The following is a 21689-nucleotide window of genomic DNA, read 5'->3' as shown; positions in this document are numbered from 1 at the left end:
AAAATAATCTGTATATTAGGAAAGACGAACATGGACCTGGCCCAAGCTGGCCAGAGCCACCTAACAAAGAAGGGGTTGTTATATGAAGCCACAGTGAATAAGAAAGCAAGGAGAGGGACTGGTCATGGCATCAGAAAGGTTCTTACTTTGGACAATCACTGAGTTTGCTCTTGTGCAAACTGGTTTTGTTTCTCTGGGTCTCAATTTCGCAATCTGTAAAATGGGGATAACCAAACTTGCACTATCTACCCACAGGATTGTTTGTGGCTATAGTGTTGGAGGAACAGTGCTCAAATTCCAGCTTCTTAACTTCCTATGGGACCTTGAACTCAGTCTCCCCAGGTCTCAGTTTACTCATCTATCGATTGAAGAAGTTGGCTTAGAAATCCTTTCTAAAACCAAGATCCTACAAGTTCTGTAGAAATATTACTTATGTCCATCTCTATACATACAAATACACAGGCACACACCCTTCAATGGACCTATGATCTTCCCTGATAGGAAAATTTGTAGAACTGTCTCTAGAAATTCTGGCATCTGTAGATAATTCATTTGCAGGGAGCAATGGGCAAAGGAGTTAAAATCAATCCTGTGCTAGCAATCTTCAGGTAGCCTGGAGATGGAGATTAATAGAAGAGAAATCTAAAGGCAAGGCATCTGTAGCAGGACAGGACAGGGTTTGTTTAAAGGAGAAATAGATGCTGAGTATTAATGATGATGGAGGGAAAACAACACCAGGGAATAAGAAACAAGTCCCTACTTTCTCTTGCCCTGTTTGTTGGGGATGTTGAGGGAAGGAGAAGTCAACCTTGGAGAGATGGCAAAATATTTATTATCTTTAGGAGAAAGTAAGGCTTTTGAAAAAATGTAAAAGGAAAAGTTCAAAGATCATAGGATCATAAATCTGGGAGGGACCTTGAAGAGTGGTGGGAGGCTGACTTCATTTGACAAAAGAGGAAACTGAGACCATAAAAATGACTGTTGTCAAGGTTACTAGGTAGTGATAGAACCAGGATTTGAAATCTAAATTGAGTTTTTTATTATTATAGGGGAAGGAAGGATGGTGAAGAACAAGGAGACAGGTGCCTGCCTTTGACATTGATCTATTCCAGTTAATTTCTGCTCCCTAAGTCAGACAACTTATGGGAGGGGGTAGAGATGAGGAGTCCATTCCTCTCCATAAAATGTTTCCAGGGAAGGAAGGAGAGCCCAGTGGACACACTGGGAAGCACTGAGGAAGCAATCTCAAGCTCTGACAAGAAAATGTTTCTTTGCTCTGGGAAAGAAATATTGTCATTATTATTAATAATATAATATATTTATAATATAATAGCAACAATTATAATACAATTTATGTAATATTTGAATATTTGTGAAATGCTTTATTAATTTTATCTTCAAAACAACCCTAAGAGGCAGGAGTTTTTATTATCCCCATTTTACTGAAACAAAGTTCAAATGATTTTCCCTACGTTGATAGTTATTAAGTATTTGAAGCAGGATTTGACCTCAGGTCTTGCTGATTCCAAGTCTAGCATTCTATTCACTATGCCCCCATATACTTTACTATTCATGACACTATTTCACTATTTGGGAAGTCAGCCTATGAGACATAGTTCTAGCATAGCTATACTAGTTACAGCTCTGGGTAATTCCTCCACTTACAGAGACTGCAACTTATCTATGCTGTTATATCCTATGCATATGCCCTGTAAAGTTTCCCCAGTGAGTCTACTCAATGGGTTGAAGAACTTCCTTTAAGAATATGTATCTACATATATACACACACACACATGTGTGTGTGTGTATCAGCATATTCAAATTAATAATACATTCATGATAATCAGAAAGCATCTGCTGAACCATTGCCTAGAATTTAATAGGATCCCAGTATACAAGAAATAAATCCAGAAAAAAATCTTAGAACCATGAAATCTCAGGGCTGGAAGAGTGCTCAGATAATCCACCTATTCAGGGATTCTTTCTTCATCAGTAGAACCCTGCTGCTTACTAAATAAGATATAAACTACTTAGCCCAGTCATCATATCCCTTCACAATCAGTCTCCCACCTTCCTTTCAGACTTTATCACACACTACTTTCAAACACTACATTTCAGCCAAACCAGACTACCAGCATTTAGTCATCATTGGACTCCTCCTACCTCTTCCAATATCTGTGTCTTTGCCTAGGCCAACCTCCCTCCCCCATGCTGAGAATGATGTCTTACATTGCTTATCTGTTGAAGTTGTTTCCTTTCAAGACCACCTACAATGCCTCTTCCTCTATGAAGAGGCTATCAAAGATTTCTGGAATCTCTCATCACAATTTGGACCTCTCCTATATGCTTGTCAAAATTTATATGATAGTTATGCCCCTAATTATTTCATAACTGCCACACTACTCCAAAAGGCTAGAATACTGGGTCAAATCTAATAGGATGAAATTTAATAGAGATAAATATAAGTTCCACACTTGAGCTTTGGGAAGCTTGAGCCAGGAAGACTCATCTTGCTGAGTTCAAATCTGGCCTCAGACACTTAGTAGCTATGTGACCCGGGGTAAGTCACTTAACCCTCTTCACCTCAATTTTCTCATCTGTAAAATGAGATAGAGAAGAAAATGGCAAGCCACTCCAATACCTCTGCCATGAAAATGTCAATCAGGGACATGAAGAGTTGGACACAATTGAAATAACTGAACACACTTGGATTAAAAAAATAATCACCTTTACATACAGTGGTGGAAGAGATAACACAATGGGGGGGAGAGTCAGGTATTTTATATATATAAATATATATATATATATATATATATATATATATATTTTTTTTTTTAGGTTTTTGCTAGGCAATGGGGTTAAGTGGCTTGCCCAAGGCCACACAGCTAGGTAATTATTAAGTGTCTGAGACCCGGATTTGAATCCAGGTACTCCTGACTCCCGGGCCGGTGCTTTATCCACTGTGCCACCTAGCACCCCGAGAGTCAGGTATTTTAAGAGGGCTGCATGCTCATTATGTGTCAGACTTCTTCAGTAATAACAGCAAGTCTGGTGTTGAGGACAGAAGAGATGTGAGTTCTTCTGTCCCCTGTAGTGATCAGAGCACATCAGGAGGAGAATCATCCCTGGTTCTTATCACTCCAATTTAGGAACAGTATAGACAAGCAGTAGTGTATCTGGAGAGGAGTGGTCAGGATGATGAGGGTCCTAGGAACCTTGTCATCAGAGGATTCTTTGAAGGAAGTAGATGTGTTTAGCCTAGGAGAGAAAAGATTTAGAGGGGACATGATAGCTATCTTCAGGCCTATGTTTTGTTTGGCTCTGGAAGGCAAAACTGGGACTGATAGGAGCTTCAGTGAAGCCAGCCTTAGTTAGATGGAAGTTTTCAGAAGCCCTTTCTTCTAACTGTCCTAAATTGGAAAAAACTGCTGTGGGAGATAATAGTTTTCTTGTCACTTAAGGTCTTCTTAACAAAGGTTGGATCAATCCTTAACAAAGCAATAATTCCATTATTTTAGTCTTCCTGAAATCAGGGGCCATAACTTATTTCATTTTCCATATGCACAGTTCATTGTACACAAATGTACACTTGATAAATGTTTGCATGAATAAAATCTAAATTGGATTGAATTATAGTCTCCAGATAGGGCAGGTCAAAAAAGAAAACTAATCTTGTAAATCTTTAAGTACTGTATAAATGTTCCCTATTATACTATTATCATTATCACACCTCCTCAATCAAATCTCAGCTTCCATTTTATTATCTTGTCTTCCCTACTCCACCCCACCACAACACCTAGAGCTCTTTCCTGTATACAAAGCTAGTGCAAAGTAAATGGTGTCATGAGTTTGAGGAGATAGGATTTATCTATACTTCAAGACTTAGCTACAATTCCAAGAAGCCTCACTTGACTCATAAGGACCTGGCCCTTCTCTGAGGCATCCCAAGTTTCTTATTTGACACAGGTCACACATTTCTTGGCATGTTAATTGGGAGAGTTTTGTTTCCCAAAACAGCCTATGAGCTCCTGTGATGGCAAAGACACTTCTGTTAAATGCATGGTATTCCACAGGAATACTCCATCCCTTTCCATATCAGCCACCCTCTCTTTCCCCTTCACTTGTCTACCTCATACACAGACTCAGTACCTTTCTTAAACACATTGGATGGAAATATACTTTGCATTATTCCATATGTACAATGGGTATATTTCTTACCATCTCTATGATGAGGAGAGGGGGGGAAACTTGTAACTGAAAATAAAAATAAGGATGAGGCAGGTACAGTCCTATACTAGATGGAGGGGAGTCAGGTTAGACTTCCTGGAGCTGTTATTAGAGCTGGGCCCAAATGTACAGGATTTCAATAATGTGGCTACTCTCTTTACCCAACCCAGAGCCTCTGCTCTATTTAGGAGAAATTTAGTTTCATCAGTCTGAGCACTCAGCTGAGTTGGACCTCAGGCCCCACCAGGAAGTCAGTCAGTCATGTTACATTATTAAGCACCTTCCATGAGCCAGCAAAGAGCTGAGGATACAAAAAAACAGTCCCTGCTCTCAATAAACATAGGTCTTTGAACACAAGACTCCTTCAGTATTCAGAGACCTTCATGATCTGGCCTCTCCTCCCAGCATAAGCTTTTAGATCCAGTACACTGACCTCTCCTGGCTATTCCTCAAACAAGATGCCCCATCTCTACTCTGGCTGTTTTCTCTGGCTATTCTCCATGCCTAGAATACTCTCTCCTTCTCTGCTCCAATGATTGACCCCTCTGGTATCCTTTGAGTCCCATCTAAAATCCTGCCTGCCCTAACTTTTCTAAATTCCAGTGCTTTACCTCTTTAAATTATTTTCTATTTATCCTGTAAATAGCTTGTTTGGTATATATTTGTTTGCAAATTTTCTCCCCCCATTAGACTTTGAACCCCTTGAGGGACTATCTTTTCCTTCTTTTTGTAATCCCATTAATTAGCACAATGCTTGGCAAACAATAGTCACTGGTAGCACAGTGGATAGAGCACCTGGCCTGGAATCCGGAAGACCTGACTTCAAATACAGCCTCAGACACTTACTAGGTGTATGACCTGGCAAGTCACCCTGTTGACCTTTTTCCTAATATGTTAAATGAACTGGAGAAGGAAATGGCAAATCACTCTAGTAACTTTGCTAAGAAAACCACAAATGGGGTCACAAAGAATTGAACACAACTGAAATGACTGAACAGCAATAACAAAAACTCACTTATTGAATCACACCTTGGCCTCAACCCTACCCTGAATAGAAGCAGACCTTCCACAAAGCAATCCCACAATCAACATCCCAAACCAGCTATCAGGAACTTCTAAGGGAATTCTTGGGTTGGTCCCAGAGAAATCTTTCTTTCAGTCTAACCTACAACTTCCACTCTACAAATTAACTGGAGATGCTGAAGAGATGCATAATTCACATATTTTTCTATTATACTCTCAGATTCCAAAACAGATTATATGTGTCTTTTAAAAAATGATCATCCTGTAGCTTTACCATTTGAGGTAATATAATTCCTTTTGGAAAGTCTGTAAGATTTCTTATTTAACTAAAGAATTTCCTGCTAAAGAAATGAATGGGCTCTAGCTATCACTATTACATCTAGGCTACCCTGCTAAGAAAGGGCTTTTTCAGAACTAATAGGGAACACAAACTCCTGGACTTACCTTTCAGTTAAAAATAATATTTTGTGTATAGAGCATCAGCCCTGGAGTCAGGAGGACCTGAGTTCAAATATAACCTCAGACACTTAATAATTACTACCTTGGACAAGTCACTTAACCCCACTGCCTTGCAAAAAAAAATAATATTCTGTTCCTACTTAAAACAATCATTAACAGAAATATTACCCAATTTAATGTGAATTTTGTTTCTATTCCTCTTCTGCTTGACTTGGATTCTTACTAGCAAAACTCTGAAGACATATATAAATCAAAAACTCAATCCAATAATCTGTCTGGTTAATTTTTTGTAAACATGATTGAAAAAGCTTCCTCTAATCATTGATGAAGTATCTTCTGACAGAGATATGATGGATTAATCAACCAAATGAAACACCTGTTTTGAGTCATCACCACTCTGGGAATTTGTTTTGCCTCATTGTGCTTATTTGTTACCAAGGGTCTGTTTTACTGTTGAGGGGGTAGAGGAAGAAAAAAAAATGCTTGATTATTATGAAAAAAAAGAAAAGAAAAGTTTCCTCTCCTTTCCATACATTTATCCAAAGATCTGGCCCTGTTCCTTCCAGCTGCAATGTGACCCTGAATTTCCATATGCAAACAAGACAGTATTTCCCAAGAGCAAACACAGGCAGAATCTCTGAGAAAGCAAAAGGTCCTTTCTTAGAGTCTTTGGATCTGTAAGTCTTTCAAAAGTGAAACAATGAGGTCCAGAATCTTGAGCTTTCCTGGTAGGCTCCTCTCAGGATAAAAGATGGATGGGTCAAGAGGAGATGGAAAGGATTCCTATAAAGAACAATACTTTTTACTTTAAAAACTTCTCAAAAACTTGAAACCAGTTGTGTCTGTAGCAGAACTGCCTAGCATAATGTTATTATCTCTGGCTAAGATTTAAAAAAAAACCCAACACATACATGAAAGATTGTATTCCAGTTCTGCATAAGAGTTAGAACTGTACTTTTACTCTTCAAGGCATCTGCTGCAAGGAACCTAATCGAGTTGAAGATCTTTGTTTTATAGCTGAGCCCCAGAAAGACTAAGTGAGTTGCCCAAGGTGGGTAAAAATTGACAGAACTATGGCCCCTCTGCCTCTATAACTAGGCTCCTGCTTTTGTTCCATACTACCTTGGCTTTCCCCTTCTGGCTTCAATGGCATTATCTTGTTGGGAAGTCTTTTTAGACTTTCTAGACTAAGATTGGGCAAAAATAGCAATGGTTACTACTTCAAGAAGCATGGGAGTATTCAAGCACAGTCAAGAACATTCAAGCAATAGTCATTTGAACTAAATGGAAAAGCCACAACCAGATCTTTGATTAAGATAATTCATGATGAAAAGACCAAAAAGGAGGCAGCTAGGTGGTGCAGTGGTTAGAGCACTGGCACTGGAGTGAGGAGAAGCTGAGTTCAAATATGGCCTCAAACACTTAATAATTACTTAGCTGTGTGATCTTGGGCAAGTCACTTAACCTCATTGCCTTGCAAAAAAAAGCGACCAAAAGTCAACCAGATGTCTGTCTCTCTCTCTCTCCATCTATCCATCCATCTGTCCATCCCCCTCTGGAGGGAAGAAGCTCTGAGATTTAAAAATTGGGATATCATTGATTAAAAAAAAATAGAGGAAAAGTGGCAGGTATGGAAACCAAGAAGTTTTCCCTACCAAATACACATTTTTGGGGTTAAATTTCTAGATTCGACCAACCTTCCTATTTTAATTCTATATAAAAATTTATTCATTTTGATTCCACCAGGGACCTACTATCCTACCAAATTTACCAGCCAGTCCCCTTTCTGGTCCTATTCTTTCCCAAAAGATTCTCTAACCATGTCAGTCTATTGGAATCTGTCATTTCTTTCCCAGGCCCAGATATCTCTCTTTGCCCCAGATCCTATTCCTCAATCTCATTCCATCCTACAAATTTGCCCCATTCTAATTCATACTATATTATACCTATTTGTCCTGTACTAGATAATAAACTCCATGAGGGTTGGGTCTACATTCTTTTTCATATTTGTAATCTCTGCATTGAGCAAATATATTGCATAATCTCAGAATCTCAAGGCTGGAAAAGACTAGCAGAGACTCTTAGCTGAGCAATAATACTTTCCACAGCTTCCCCAAGGAGTCACTCCTGAGGGAAAGGTAAGAAACAGCATCCCACTTCAGGAGGTGGGGGAGAAGAATACCCTGAGAAGAGAACTGAAGACCTGATTCCTATTACCTACATTACCACTTTCTGAGAATTTTCCTGAACACTAACACTTTCTTTAAGTAGGCTGAAGGGTGAGTGATGCTACTACAATAATAATAATTCCTGTCATTTTCCTACTGCTTTTTCCTTATATCATGCTACAAGGCAAGGAGATCAAGGTTCAGAAAAACCAAGTTACTTAGTTATGAGATGAGTAGATAGATACAGAATCAAAAGATCTGGCTGGAAGTCTGATTCTGTTACTTGCTACCTAACAGTGAAGGCTGAATCAGGAATTGTGGAATTGACTCGCATTTGCAAATAGAAATATTTTCCTTGTTTGGTAATTTTCTTATACTGTGGAAACTGCTTCACCATTCTATGTACTCTTAATGATGGCGGGGTTTACCAATGATTAAAGGGTTCCACATCTTGCAGAATGGCCTTCCTGCTGCTATAGGGGAATGAATATTTTCCACGGACCTTGAGGGATAAGAAGCATGGGAGGCTTGTTGAATCCAGCTCCCCTGAGTAGACCACCAGGGGTTTCTGTTGGTCAGCTCTCTTACTGGGGCAGTCTAACTTCATTTAAAGCCTACAGCACCTTTACCTTCAAGGTAGACCCCTCTCTCAATCCATTGTTCACCCCTACCCTTTACCTCTAACTCAACTCCAAAGGGAATAAGTCCAAATATGTTTGGAAAAGAAATATCCCAGTAAGTGGTCAAAACTTTCTAAAAAGTCATATGAAAACTTTTTCTCCTTTCTTTTTTTCTTTGTTGAATTTTGGAAGCTAAGGAGTGAGGAGAGAAAAAGAGAGTGTGCCAAAGAGTAATTGGAAGGAAATTTTTTTTGGATTTAAAGCCAGGAAGTTAGGGGGTGTGGGGAGGGGAATGAAAGAGGAGGGGGCAGGGGGGACGCTGCTATTATTTATACTTCAACTCACGCTGTGGCTTGGGCTTCAGAAATAGACGTCTTTATTAAAATGTATACAGTAGAGTAGTTCTGACAGATGACAAACTGCTGGGGGTGGGGAGCCCAGTTACACTCAGCTCAAAGTTATACTTTGTTTTAACATCTATAGGCAGGGGGTGGAGAAGGGAGACATCTGTACTTTCCCCTTCTCTCCCAAAGAGTGTTTCTGCTCCTCAGGCTGATTAGTCTGGACAATGAAAGGCTAAGAGGCAACAATCGATCCATTGTCAAGGGGAGAATGTCCAGCTCTGTATGCGACAACTAAAAATTGCTTTAATCCGCGCATTAAAATTTTTACTACAGTATGAAAATTATGCGCTGTGGTTGCCGCATTGGAGCACAGTCTTTGTCCCCCACCCCCACCCCCAGGTACTAGCTCAGCAAAGCCAGTCAGGGGAGGGCAGCCAGGGCCAGACAGCATCCCAGCCTCGAGCTTCGCTTGTGGTTTCCTTTTTTTACCCCAGTTTGGGGAGAGTTTTGTTTTTGTTTATTTTTGGTACAGATCTCTGATGCCCTTAAGGCAAATTGCTTCCTCCTGGAAATGCAGGTTAGTCTTGCAGCAGTGATTTAGATATAGTTTTAGAGTTGCCTATGTGTCAGAAGCAGAATTTGAATCTAGGTCTTCCTAATTATGAGGTTGACTCTCTACCTGCCATGAGATGCTGCCTTGGGTTTCAGTTCTGTTCATCATCACATTCGATGGTTCCTTTTCACCCAGTGTTTAACACAGTGCCTGGGTTATTGATTGACTGACTGTTTTGATTTCCCCCTCCTCCTACAGCCAATGAGATACAGGGAAATGGATGGGAATCCACATTTTCAGGTAATTTTTAAGAGATCATAAGATTCCAGATGGGATTTAAGAGCAAGAAGAGACACTGAGGATTCAACCATCCCATCCCTCATTTTACAGAGGAGGAAACTGGGGCCCAGACACGGAAAGTTTCCTGCTGTGGCTACACAGGCCATTACACTGAGGAGCTGGGATGGGAATAGTTGTGCTGTGGTGGATTTCCATGGAGAAGTACCCAATGGACCCGCCTGGTTAGGGGAAGGCATGAAAAGGATGATTAGCCTGGACCACACAGTATGAGGAGCATTACAATATATTAGAAAGACAGCTTTTGTTGTTGTTTAGTTGCTTTCAGTCAGTCTTTTCATGACCCCATTTGTGTTTTTCTTGGCAAAAACACTGGAGTGGGTTGTCACTTCCTTCTCCACCTCATTTTACACATGAGGAAGCTTAAACAAACAGGGTTAAGTGACTTGTGCAGGATCACACAGTTAGTAACTATCTGAGGTTAAATTTGAACTCATGTCTTCCTGACTCTGGTCTCAGTGCTCTATCCTCTATGTGACCTAGCTGTCCATTTTGAAAGACAACTAAAACAATCCAATCAATAACAATTTATTAAACAACTACAATGTGCCAGCTCTACCTCTTATTGGTATTGTGATCTTACAAAAGTCACTTAGCTTCTCGTAGTCTCTATAAAATGAGGATTGTCTAATTGAGCTCTCTGGTCTTTTCCAGCCTTTACAAAAATTAATACAAGTGGCATACTTTTACCAAAAGATAATAAGAGAAGGGAAGGACTTATATTAACATTGGCTCTTGCCACTTACTCTCTGTGTGAACTTGGACAAATCATTTAATCTGTCAGAATTTCAGTTTCCTTTCCTGAGAAATAGAGGAGGGGGTAGAAATTGTGGTACATGAATGAACTAGAATATTACTACACTGTAAGAAATGATAAATATGAAGAACACAGACAAATACTGGAAAATATTTAAACCAATGCAAAAAGCAAAATAAGTAGATTCAGAAAACAATATACCTAATGATCCCAATAATGTAAATGGAAAGAATAAAAGCAAAGCCTTAATGTGACACAATTGATTGAGCTTGGCTCCTCAAAGAGAGATGAGAAAATGTACCTCTCTCTTCTTTTGTAAAAATAGAGGACTATGGGTACAGAGCATTTCATATACTGATAGACTTGGTTGACATGTTGGTTAGTTTTACTGAACTGCTGCTCCCAACTCTCTCCTTTTTTTCTTTTTTCTTTTTTCTTACAAAAGCAAGTCTCTTGTAAGAAGAGGGATATTTTTTGGAAATGGAGGCAACATACAAACAAAAGTACAATGAAATATAAATCTCTCAACATAATTACCTGAAGAATCACCTTCCAGTTTGAGGGAAATATATGTTGTAATAATTTGTCTATCTAGCAAAATCAGGGTTTGTGCCTATGCTGATTAGAAACAGCTTCTAGAACTGCACCTTTATTATAAACCAGTGTTATAAACAAAAATCAGAACTGACAAATCTTATGTTATCCAGATTCCTCTATCCTCTGTTTTGCAAAGTTTAAAAGTACAGACCTTTATATCCATTCATATTAAATGCTTCGACAAGTCTTTCCTTCTGTTTGGAACTCAATTACTCACTCTCCCTGTACTGGCAGCTTCTCTCTGTCAACTTCTGAACAGTCACAATAGCAGCTTCCCACACTCCACTAATCCCAGCACGGGGCTTTTCAGTTGCAGGTCCAGGATTGTGTACATTTCCCATCAAAAGGTATTCACTAGAAAATAGACAGTAAGAGAACTGCCATTCTGAGTATCTGGTCTCTTGACCATTGGGAGATACCCAAAGAGGGAACTGTTTAACCATAAGCACCATCTTTTCCTCAAGTATCCAGTCTGGAGGCCCTCAGGATCATCCTGTTATAAAGACATATAATGTCTCCTTAGGGTTCTTGTGGAGATTAAATATAGTGAGGTGTTTGTGTGTGTGTGTGTGTGTGTGTGTGTGTGTGTGTATGTGTGTATGAAAGCTATATTGCCAACTTGCAAGTAGAATATAAAAGTCATATTATTATTATTACCATTAGTCTTCTCATCTTGTCCAGTAGTTCCAATAGAAACAATCAGCAGTTTGGGACTGTTTCATTTTGTCTTTGTATCTCCAGTATCTATCCTTATATCCGGCACATAGTCAGTGCTAAATAAATGATACCTAATTGACTGCATAAAAGCATGACCAGGTCAGCTTATCTTCTATAGGATTCTTCAATACAACTCTAGTATTGCAGAGTATAATAAGAATGATTTTTTTCATCCCATTTTTATATGATTGTGATTTCTTCTATTGAGTCTCTATATTTTAAGACTTCCTTCTATGCCTCTTGGAGATGACAAGTATTTCCTTGGATCACAGTCATTAAAAAGCTAGCTGCTCTAACATTATTATTATTAGTAGTATTAGTATTAGTATTAATATTATTAGTATTATATTAGTATTACTACTACAACTACTATTATTAGGGTCTGACTGCCAAAACTTTAACCACAACATTCAATTCAATTCAACTAGCATTTAATATGTATCTGTGGTACACTAAGCCCTAGATTAGGGACTGGTGAAACAGACAGAAAAAGATATACTCCTAGACCATTGGACAAACAGATACAGATAAAAGAACACTGATTTGGAAATCAGAAACACTGGTGCCTGCTCCCTGCATAGCCTTGGAATAGCTATGTAACTAGCCTGGGCCTCAGTTTTCTCATCTGTAAGAAGAAGCTGGCTTAGGTGGCCTCTGAGCTACTGTCCAGCTCTAAATTTTTGACCTTCCAACCTCAGTAACTAAGGAAGTGTCACAATCAAGATCTATGTGTCTGGCTATGTTGGTTGGTTTTTCTTACCTGAGATAAAAGGCCAGTCTTGGAGTCAGGGAGAGAGAGTTATATGAGCTCATCTTTAATGTGGCTATAAAAAAACCTGTACAAGCACCTAGCTCATGATGTGAGACTCAAGTGATGTCAAATACTTTGCAAACCTTTAAATAACTTATGATATCAGTTACTATTGTTATTATTACTTGGTTTTTTTTTAGGTTTTTGCAAGGCAAATGGGGTTAAGTGGCTTCCCCAAGGCCACACAACTAGGTAATTATTAAGTGTCTGAGACTGGATTTGAACCCAGGTACTCCTGACTCCAGGGCCGGTGCTTTATCCACTGCGCCACCTAGCTGCCCCTATTATTACTTGTTAAAAGGTGGGCAGGATACATCATGAAACTGATATATAAATAAAAGTAAAAATTTATCAAATGTGCATCTCTAACAACCTTTACTTTCCTTTCTTGTCAGTTGTCAGAAGGGGAAATAGTACACCAGAAATACTGGGGCTTTACACTACCCCATCCTGTCCTGTGGCTATTAGAGGTTGGAGAGGTGATTTTGAGTGATAGATGAATGAATGGGTTCAAATTCTGGCTAATTCACTTTCCAGAAGTCTCCTCCTTTCTCTGGGCCTCAGTTTCCTTTTCTGCAAAAAAGGTTGGTCCAGATGGTTATTATGGGCCTTTCCAGCTCTAGCATTATCTATTTCTATTGTTCTTTGAAAAACTCTACCTCTAGTTAAAAGCACTACCAGTCCTCTGGGCTAAGAGGCCCAAACAAAAGCAATGTTTAGGGGAAAGAGAGTGAAAGAACAGCCCAAGTAACAGACTCTTCAGTCTCAGAAAGAAGAGTATCAGAGATGTGTTTGCTAGAGGCCTTTTCACTCCCCAAATGCCATTTCTGGTCTCTACACCAGTGTAATTCTTAGAATGCCTGTTGAATTGAATTAAATTGTGGCTTTTAAAAACATTATTCGAAAGTAAATTGTTACTCTTTTTTCAATAGAAGGGTACCAGATTAGAGAATATAATAGCTAGAGACAGACTTTAAACTTGTGGGGGGGAGAAACCAATTACCATCATCATAATTACTGTTATTCACATTTGTATAGTGCTTTTAGGAATACAAAATGCTGTCCCCACAACACTCCTGAAAGGTCAGTATTATTAACCCCAATTTGTAGATGAGAAAACTGAGACTTGGGGACATTAAGTGACTTGTTCAGAGATTCATTGGTAATCAGATGGCTCTTTGATCCCATTGATGGCTATCCTCTCTTCAGGGGTTACAGGAACTGAGACTTCTGACTCCAAGACTATGCTTTACACTACCCCATCCTGCCCTGTGGCTATTAGAGGTTGGAGAAGTGATTTTGAGTGATAGATGAATGAATGAGTCAAATCAATAGTTCAAAAGCCCTCTAGAAGCTTTTGATCAGTTCTAAACCTCTGGTCTTTTAGAATCTTTGGCTAAAAAGATAATGCCAAGGAATTGCTAAATCTTCAGGTAGACAATGTGTGATAGGAGCAAAAGATGAAGCTACTGTGCTATAAGAAATAGAGTTGATTGGTTTTAGAAAAACATGGAAAGATTTGCATGAAATAATGAAGGAAATGAATAGAACCAAGAGGATGTTGGATACAGTAACAGCAATATTGTTCAAAGAATAACTGAAAGACTAAAGCTATTTGCTCATTTTGCTCTTCATTACTTCATGCAAGTCTCTCCATGGTTTTCCAAGATCATACAACTCATCATTTCTTATAGCTCAGTATTATTCCATTATAATCATATACTATGAATTTTTTAGTCATACCTCAATGAATGGAAATTCCTTCAATTTTCATTTCTTTGCCATCCTACAAAGAGAGCTGCTATAAACATTTTAGAACTTACAATTCCTTTCCTTTTTCTCTGATCATCTTTTCCATTTTCTGTGATCATCAATCAAGAATTCTAAGGATTGTCAGAGGGATTATACTTTCTCCTCCTCTCTTAATCCTGCAGCCTTTCCTCTGTTAATTATTTTCTATTTTGCATATAGTTTACTTTGCATATTTGCATATTGTCCCCCCCCCCCCACTAAAATATAAATTCCTGAAGGTAGGGATTGGTTTTTGCCTCTTTTTGAATCTCTAGTATTTAGCACACTTTCTGGCCCAGAGGAAATGTTTAATAAATATTTATTGATTGACTGTTCAACCTAAAAGGGTAGAATAGGGAACAAAAAGGAAAAAAATGAAAAGAGGCAGCTTCAGAAAGATTCTGAAAAATTCAAGCTACTCCTAAATGGACTAAATTGCCTAGAGAGGTCATGGTTTCTCTCTCCTTGGAAGCCTTCAAGCATAGGATGGATGAGCCTCTTTGTGGCATGTTGTACTGGGAATTAACAATGTAACTCTGAAAAAGGCATTTCATCCCCAGCCTCAGTTTCCTCATTGGTAAACTTCCATATTTCCAATTTCCATATTTGTTGTTTCCCATAATTGATCTTGGTTTTAGCTTTCCAGGCCATTGTCAGACATCCTGATCCATATCTGGCCACTGGCTCCAGTCCTCCCTCAATTAAATCCAATTCACTTGCAGGTCATGACATCACCTTCCTGATGTCATAGTCCTCTTCCAGAATGAAGAATAAAGAATAACAATGCAGTTTTAGCTGCCCTGAACCCCAATCCCTCTTACTTGATTTACAGTCTCTCTTACAAATAAGAATATATACTTTTTAGAAGTTATTTTGCAAATCATTGTTTGAAATCAAATAAAAATAACACTACGAATAATTTCTCATTTCTAGGGCCTCAGGGTTTACCAAAGGTTCTTCTAACAATACCCCTCTGAGGTAGGTAAAACACCTATTATAAACCCCCTCTCTCAGATGAGTGAGATACAAAGAGGAGACCTAACTGGCTCAGGGTCTACTAATTTAGGGTAGGGTTTGAGCATGGAGTAGAGTCCACAGTCTTCTGACTCCTTTCATTACACCACACTGTACCTCTTATATGGTGTCCACAGCTACCTCCCAAATGTTTTGGAAAATAACATGTGACTACATATAGTCCATGTCCTGGGGCTGAGCCGACTAGGCAGGAACTCTAAAAACTGGCCCCATCTTATACAAATGATTCAACTATGTATCTTCTTGCACTTTTTAGCATTCAAATAGTTGTTACATTAATGTAACATTATTAAAATGTATGTTTCTGACTTAAGTCAGAAGATTTGGGTTCAAATTCTGATTAGATGTATGACCATAAGGGATGAGAGAATGCAAAAGAGTAGCTATGTTGACAGAGGTTGACAGGTTGATTCTGCCACTAATTCATTTTGCAATCTCAGGTAAAGGCACTTCTCAGGGCCTCAGTTTACTCATCTATAAAATTAGAGGTATTGAATAAAGTTCAGTCAATCACTTAGCATTTATTAAGTGCCTCTGTGCTATGTACTAAGGATAGAAATATAAAAAATAAAACAATCCTTTCCCTCAAAGAGCTAACATTCTAATAGATGGAAGTTTTCTATACTCTTGGTTCTATGTTGAAGACAGGTTTATGAGATTAGAAATTTCTCCAAGGTAGAGACTGGGAGTCAGTGTTTTCACTATCTCTGGTCCAGTCCAGAGGTCTCTCCAACCATAATTCCTGGCCACCTTCTCAGAGATACAAGTGATCATCATTCAGGAAAAATATCGCCCCTCAGATGCACATTCTACTAGTCACAGACCCTAAGGAAGTCAAAGACTGTAAAAAGACTCATCTATTCAAAAAAATTCACAACAGCCCTTTTGAGATAGGAAAGTGCAAGAAACAATGTAAATAGATAGACAATATGATGATATTTGTCCTTCATTCTCAAAGAAGACCATAACATCGGGGAGCTGGTGCCATGACATGTATGTGAACTGAATTTGAGTGTGTGTGTGTATGGGGGGGGTGCTGTGTTAAGTCACCAGCCTCTCTTTCTCCTCCAGACCCCTTTGGGTCCAATGGCCAGATATGAATAAGGATGACTAGACATGGCCCTGAATGCAAGGCAATCAGGGTTAAGTGACTTGCCCAAGGTTACTCAGCTAGTAAGTGTCTGAGGTCACATTTGAACTCAAGTCCTCCTGACTTCAGAATCATTGCTCTACCCACTGTACCTCTTATGGCATATTATTATTATTATTATTATTATCTTGTCCTTTATTCTCAAAGAAGACTATGACATCAGGAAGGTGATACCATGACAAGATGTGAACTGGATTTGAGTGAGGTTTGATTTGAATGTCTATCTTCCTGACTCCAAGGTCAGTGCTCTATCCAATGTGCCACCTAGCTGCCCTAATATCATTTGGCATATAAATATAAGTAGAATATTGCTGTACCATAAGAAATTGTAAATATGAAGAACTTGGAAATGCATAAGATTATGTATAAATTGATGCAAAATAAGGAAAGCAGAAAAAGAAGACAATATACACAATGACTAAAATGCTACTACCAATAGAACAACCCATACCCTACACTACTAATAAAAAAAATACCCCAAACCTGAATGCTATTTAATTTTAATGGTTAAAGTTGGCATTTGAAAAGCAATATGAAAACACACTTTTCTCCCTTCTTCAAAGAGGTTTGTGGTTAGGAGTGTGGAAAATTGAATACACTGTTGATATATTGATTAGTTTTGCTGAACTTTTTTTTTTCACTTTCTTTTTATTCTATTACAAAGAATAGCAAGGAAAATGATATAATTGGAAATGGAGGTGGATGAAAACAAAATATATCAATAAAAATTTCAATACATTTAAAAGATAGATAAATATTACTCATTTCTCAGATATTGCTACTCATATCTTCAGAAACCTGAGTGTTCAGGAAGAAAGAGCTCTGGCCTATGATCTCCATTTCCATCTTTGACATCTCCAAGGGTGGTCTCAAACTTTGATATCATCTGAAACTGCTGAACTCCTCATTTTTATTTGCAGCCCAGTGCCTGATCCAGATCTGGGCAAATTCCCCCTCTATCATGTTTACCTTCTCTCCCTCCCTTCTCCCAATACTTCCCTCCTGAGGCTGAGATTTGTCCATTTTACTCATTCTTTCCTGCTCTCCCACTTCATCACCCCTGTTCTAACTTTCCTTGTTGAACTTATAAAAGAATGACAGCATCTTCTAGCATTGAATTCCTTCCTGCCTTGCCCTTCCAATATCCCTCACCTGTAAATCCCCATCTTTGGGTAACTCCCACCATCTGCCTTCTTCATTTCAGTTATCAAACTGCCACATTCTGCTAAAGGAAAGTCACAAAATTGATCTGACTAGGTTCAGGCAAATTCATGTCATCTAACCTGAATTGGACTCTCACTGCTACATTACAATCTATCTATGATTAAGGACCCTAGGACATTCACCCAAGCAGTTATTCCAAACTATTTCCTCCTTCCTCAAGCTCCCAGTTGTATTCTCCTTTCCAAAGACACCCCCTCCCCAATTATGCCTTTGTTCTCATGCTTTCTCTTGACAACAGGACCTTTCATTCCCAATCTCTCTGTTCTCTACTGGTTCCTTCTTTTCTACCTACAAATATGTTTAAATAAGAAAAATTAATCTATAAAAAGAAGTATTATTACTACAATGGAATGAGTAGTAGAAAGTATCCAGGTTCTAAGCACATATGTAACTCTTACTTTAAGACCTTGGGAAAGTTACTTTACCTTTCCAGGTCTCAGTTTCCTCATCTTTAAAATGAGAAGATGGATTAGATGACCTCTAAGCCCCATTAGATATATGAAATTCATAGGATTCCATCCTTCATACAACTAAGTAATCCTCATAATGCATCATTCTTACCATACTTCGTTTACCCTTTTGTTCAAATACTTTCAGGATCTCACTACTCCCCATAAGATAAAATAGTAAAATTCTCAACCTTCTACAATCTGACTTCAACTTGCCTTTCCAGTCTTTGATGTTGGGTTCATGACTCCATTTGTTGTTTTCTTAGTAAAGACACTGTAGTGATTTGACATTTCTTCTCCAGCACATTTTGCAGATCAGGAAACTGAGGCAAACAGAGCTAAGTGACTTGTCCACTGTCACATAGCTAGTAAGAATCTGAATCAAGGCTGGATTTGAACTCAGAAATATTAAGTCTTCTTGAGGGCCTTGACCCTCTATCCAATTTCCTGTTTTGTTTCACATTAATTTTCTCACCTTTTTTTGTGTTCCCACCTAACACAGACTCTTATTCTACCTTCTGCTCAACAGAGAGTTCACTCCTTCCATGTGTTCAGTGACTAAAATCTTTCTGGTGTTTTCAGCTTTCTTCAGCTCTGCTGTTACTTTCTCCAGGAAGAATTCTACCTGTACAATTTTAGCCTTGCATCTAGATAAACCTAATAACTCTGCCCCTATACACCTGGAATTTTCTGGCTTTACACCTTTGATCTAGGTGTTCTCTATGTCTCAAACGCCCTTTCTACCCCTCCTTGCCAGCTGAATTCTTTTTGTTATTTTATTTTATTTTATTTTTAGACTTTTGCAAGACAAATGGAGTTAAGTGACTTGTCCAAGGTCACACAACTAGGTAATTATTAAGAGTCTGAGGCCACATTTGAATCAGGTCCCCCTGATTCCAGGGGTGGTACCCTATCCACTGCACCACCTAGCCGTCGCTGCCAGCTGGATTCATTTTTTTTTTAGGATTTTGCAAGGCAAATGGGGTTAAGTGACTTGCCCAAGTCCACACAACTAGGTAATTATTAAGTGTCTGAGGCTGAATTTGAACTCAGGTACTCCTGATTCCAGGGCCTGTGCTTTATCCACTGCGCCACCTAGCCACCCGGCCAGCTGGATTCTTAAGCATCCTTTAAAGTCCAATTAGAAGAGAACCTCGTTTAGGAAATCTTCCTCAATCACCAGGAAAATGAAGATTTAATTTCTTACATAGTGCTTTGCTCAATTTACGCATCTTTAATGTATTTTTCATGACATACTTAATTCCCTTAATAAACTGAAAGATCCAGGTTGGCAGGAACCCTTTTATCTGGACACTATCAAAACTCTAAAATTCTAGTGCAGGCCCGGTCCAGTAACTTGCTTGTTTTACCTTTTTAAAAAATATTTTCTCTTGAAGCCTAGGGTAGTGTCTTGAGTTACCTAGCACTTCTCTCCTAACAGCTCTCATTAGGTTTTTTTTTTCCTTTTTGCCTAGGGAAGGTGCTGCTCCTGGGAAAAGTGAAGGAGGCAAGTCCTCTCTTCATTGTCATTGGGGGAGGGTGAGCCAGGACCCCAGCCCGGAGACTGGTGGTCTCAGCTCCCACTGTTCCATCTCCGCAATGACAGGACAGCTGGGAGAGCCGGGTTCCAGTCCCTCCTTGCTGCCCACCTCTGGCAGTCTCCCCACTTACAGGGCTGCTCCCAGTCCCCCCATCTGCAGGGCTGCTCCCAGCCCCTCCACTTGCAGGGCTGCTCTCAGTCCTCCCCTTAAGAGGGCTGCTCTTGGTTCCCCCACTTAAAGGACTGTTCTCAGTTCCCCCACTTACAGGGCTGCACTCAGTCTTCCCACTTACAGGGCTGCTCTCAGTGTCCCCCGTTACAAGGCTGCTCTCAGTTCCCCCTTACAGGGCTGCTCTCACTCCCCCCACTTACAGGGCTGCTCTCAGTGTCCCCCCCCTTACAAGGCTGCTCTCAGTCCCCCACTTACAAGGCTGCTCTAACTCTCCCCACTTACAGGGCTGCTCTCAGTGTCCCCCCCCTTACAAAGTTGCTCTCAGTTCTCCCTTACAGGGCTGCTCTCAGTCCTCCCATTTACAGGGCTGCTCTAAGTCTCACCACTTACAGGGCTGCTCTCAGTCTCCCCACTTACAGGGCTGCTCTCAGTCCCCCCACTTACAGGGCTGCGCTCAGTCCCCCCACTTACAGAGCTGCTCTCAGTCCCCCCACTTACAGGGCTGCGCTCAGTCCCCCCACTTACAGGGCTGCGCTCAGTCCTCCCATTTACAGGGCTGCTCTAAGTCTCACCACTTACAGGGCTGCTCTCGGTCTCCCCACTTACAGGGCTTCGCTCGGTCCCCCCAATTACAGGGCTGCGCTCAGTCCCCCCACTTACAGGGCTGCTCTCAGTCCCCCCACTTACAGGGCTGCTCTCAATTCCCCCACTTACAGGGCTGCGCTCAATCCCCCCACTTACAGGGCTGCGCTCAGTCCCCCCTTACAGGGCTGCTCTCAGCCCCCCCCCCCCACTCAGAGAAGACCCCGTTAGACCAGGGCCACGGTGCAAGCCAGGATCCCTGAGTGACGGATCTGGCCCCCGGAGCGTCCACGGCTCAGCCGCACTCACCTCCTGCAGGAGCCGCTCCAGGCGGGGCTCGGCCCAGGCGAGGAGGGCCCCGGACGCCTCGGGGGGCCCCCAGCCGGCTCGCCGCTCCTCCTCGAGCGCCGACACCCTGCCCTGCAGGTCGGCCGCCTGGGCGCTCAGCAGCAGGCAGGCGGCCGCGGAGCCCACGGACAGCAGCAGGCAGAGAGCGCTCAGAGCTAGCGCCGCCGCGCCGCCACCCCACGCGGGACACGCGGGACACGCGGGACATGCGGGCGCTCCCGCGGGGCTGCCTCTACGGGCGCCCGGCTCCCACGCGCCCATAGAGCCGGGGGGAGCGGCGGACGGGCGTCAGCAGGGGGCGCGGGGCGGCGCGGCTCGGGCGAGGGCCGCCCGCGGGGGCTGGCGGGGGGCTAGCTCTCTGGGGGCCGGGGACACCCGGATTGCGGGAGTCAAGGAGGGAGTGCAGCCCCTGGGCTGCGGGGAGCCCTCCGGTCAGCGCCTTTGCGCCCACTTTCGGCAGCGCCCACTACGTGAAGAAGCCCGGCCGGGAAGGAGCCCGGAGCCACCCAGGACAGGGCGGCGGCCGACCGGGGCTCCCCTCCTGCCGCTCCGCTCCGCTCCCCTGGCGCCCCACGCCGGCGCTCGCACCCAGACTAGACAGGCGGGGCCCCCGCCTTCTGAGGGGCAGCGGCCGGGGAGCGCCTTGGACCTAAGGGACGCGCGGCGCGGGGTCCGCTCCCACCCGCGAGCCCGTGTCTTCCCCGGTCCGGCGCGCCCGTGGGACGAGAGGCCGAGCGCAGGCAGGTCAGGCTGCTCCTGGCCGCT

The 21689-nt window shown here is 41.3% G+C and overlaps 1 protein-coding gene across 1 annotated transcript in view; it reads right to left on the bottom strand.

The window, feature by feature from the left end:
- The window catches only part of COL23A1 (collagen type XXIII alpha 1 chain), a 498328-nt gene extending 477143 nt beyond the window's left edge, over nucleotides 1–21185 (bottom strand). Inside the window, exon 1 of the mRNA XM_074212225.1 lies at nucleotides 20886–21185. Coding sequence (XP_074068326.1) covers nucleotides 20886–21185 — 300 coding nt within the window. The remainder of the gene's footprint in view (nucleotides 1–20885) is intronic.
- Nucleotides 21186–21689: the final 504 nt, after the last annotated feature.

This window comes from Macrotis lagotis, chromosome 1 (assembly GCF_037893015.1).
Source record: "Macrotis lagotis isolate mMagLag1 chromosome 1, bilby.v1.9.chrom.fasta, whole genome shotgun sequence".
Classification (NCBI taxonomy): domain Eukaryota; kingdom Metazoa; phylum Chordata; class Mammalia; order Peramelemorphia; family Peramelidae; genus Macrotis; species Macrotis lagotis.
The sequence above is the reverse complement of the archived record's forward strand: the minus strand, read 5'-3'. Positions and strand labels throughout refer to the sequence as shown.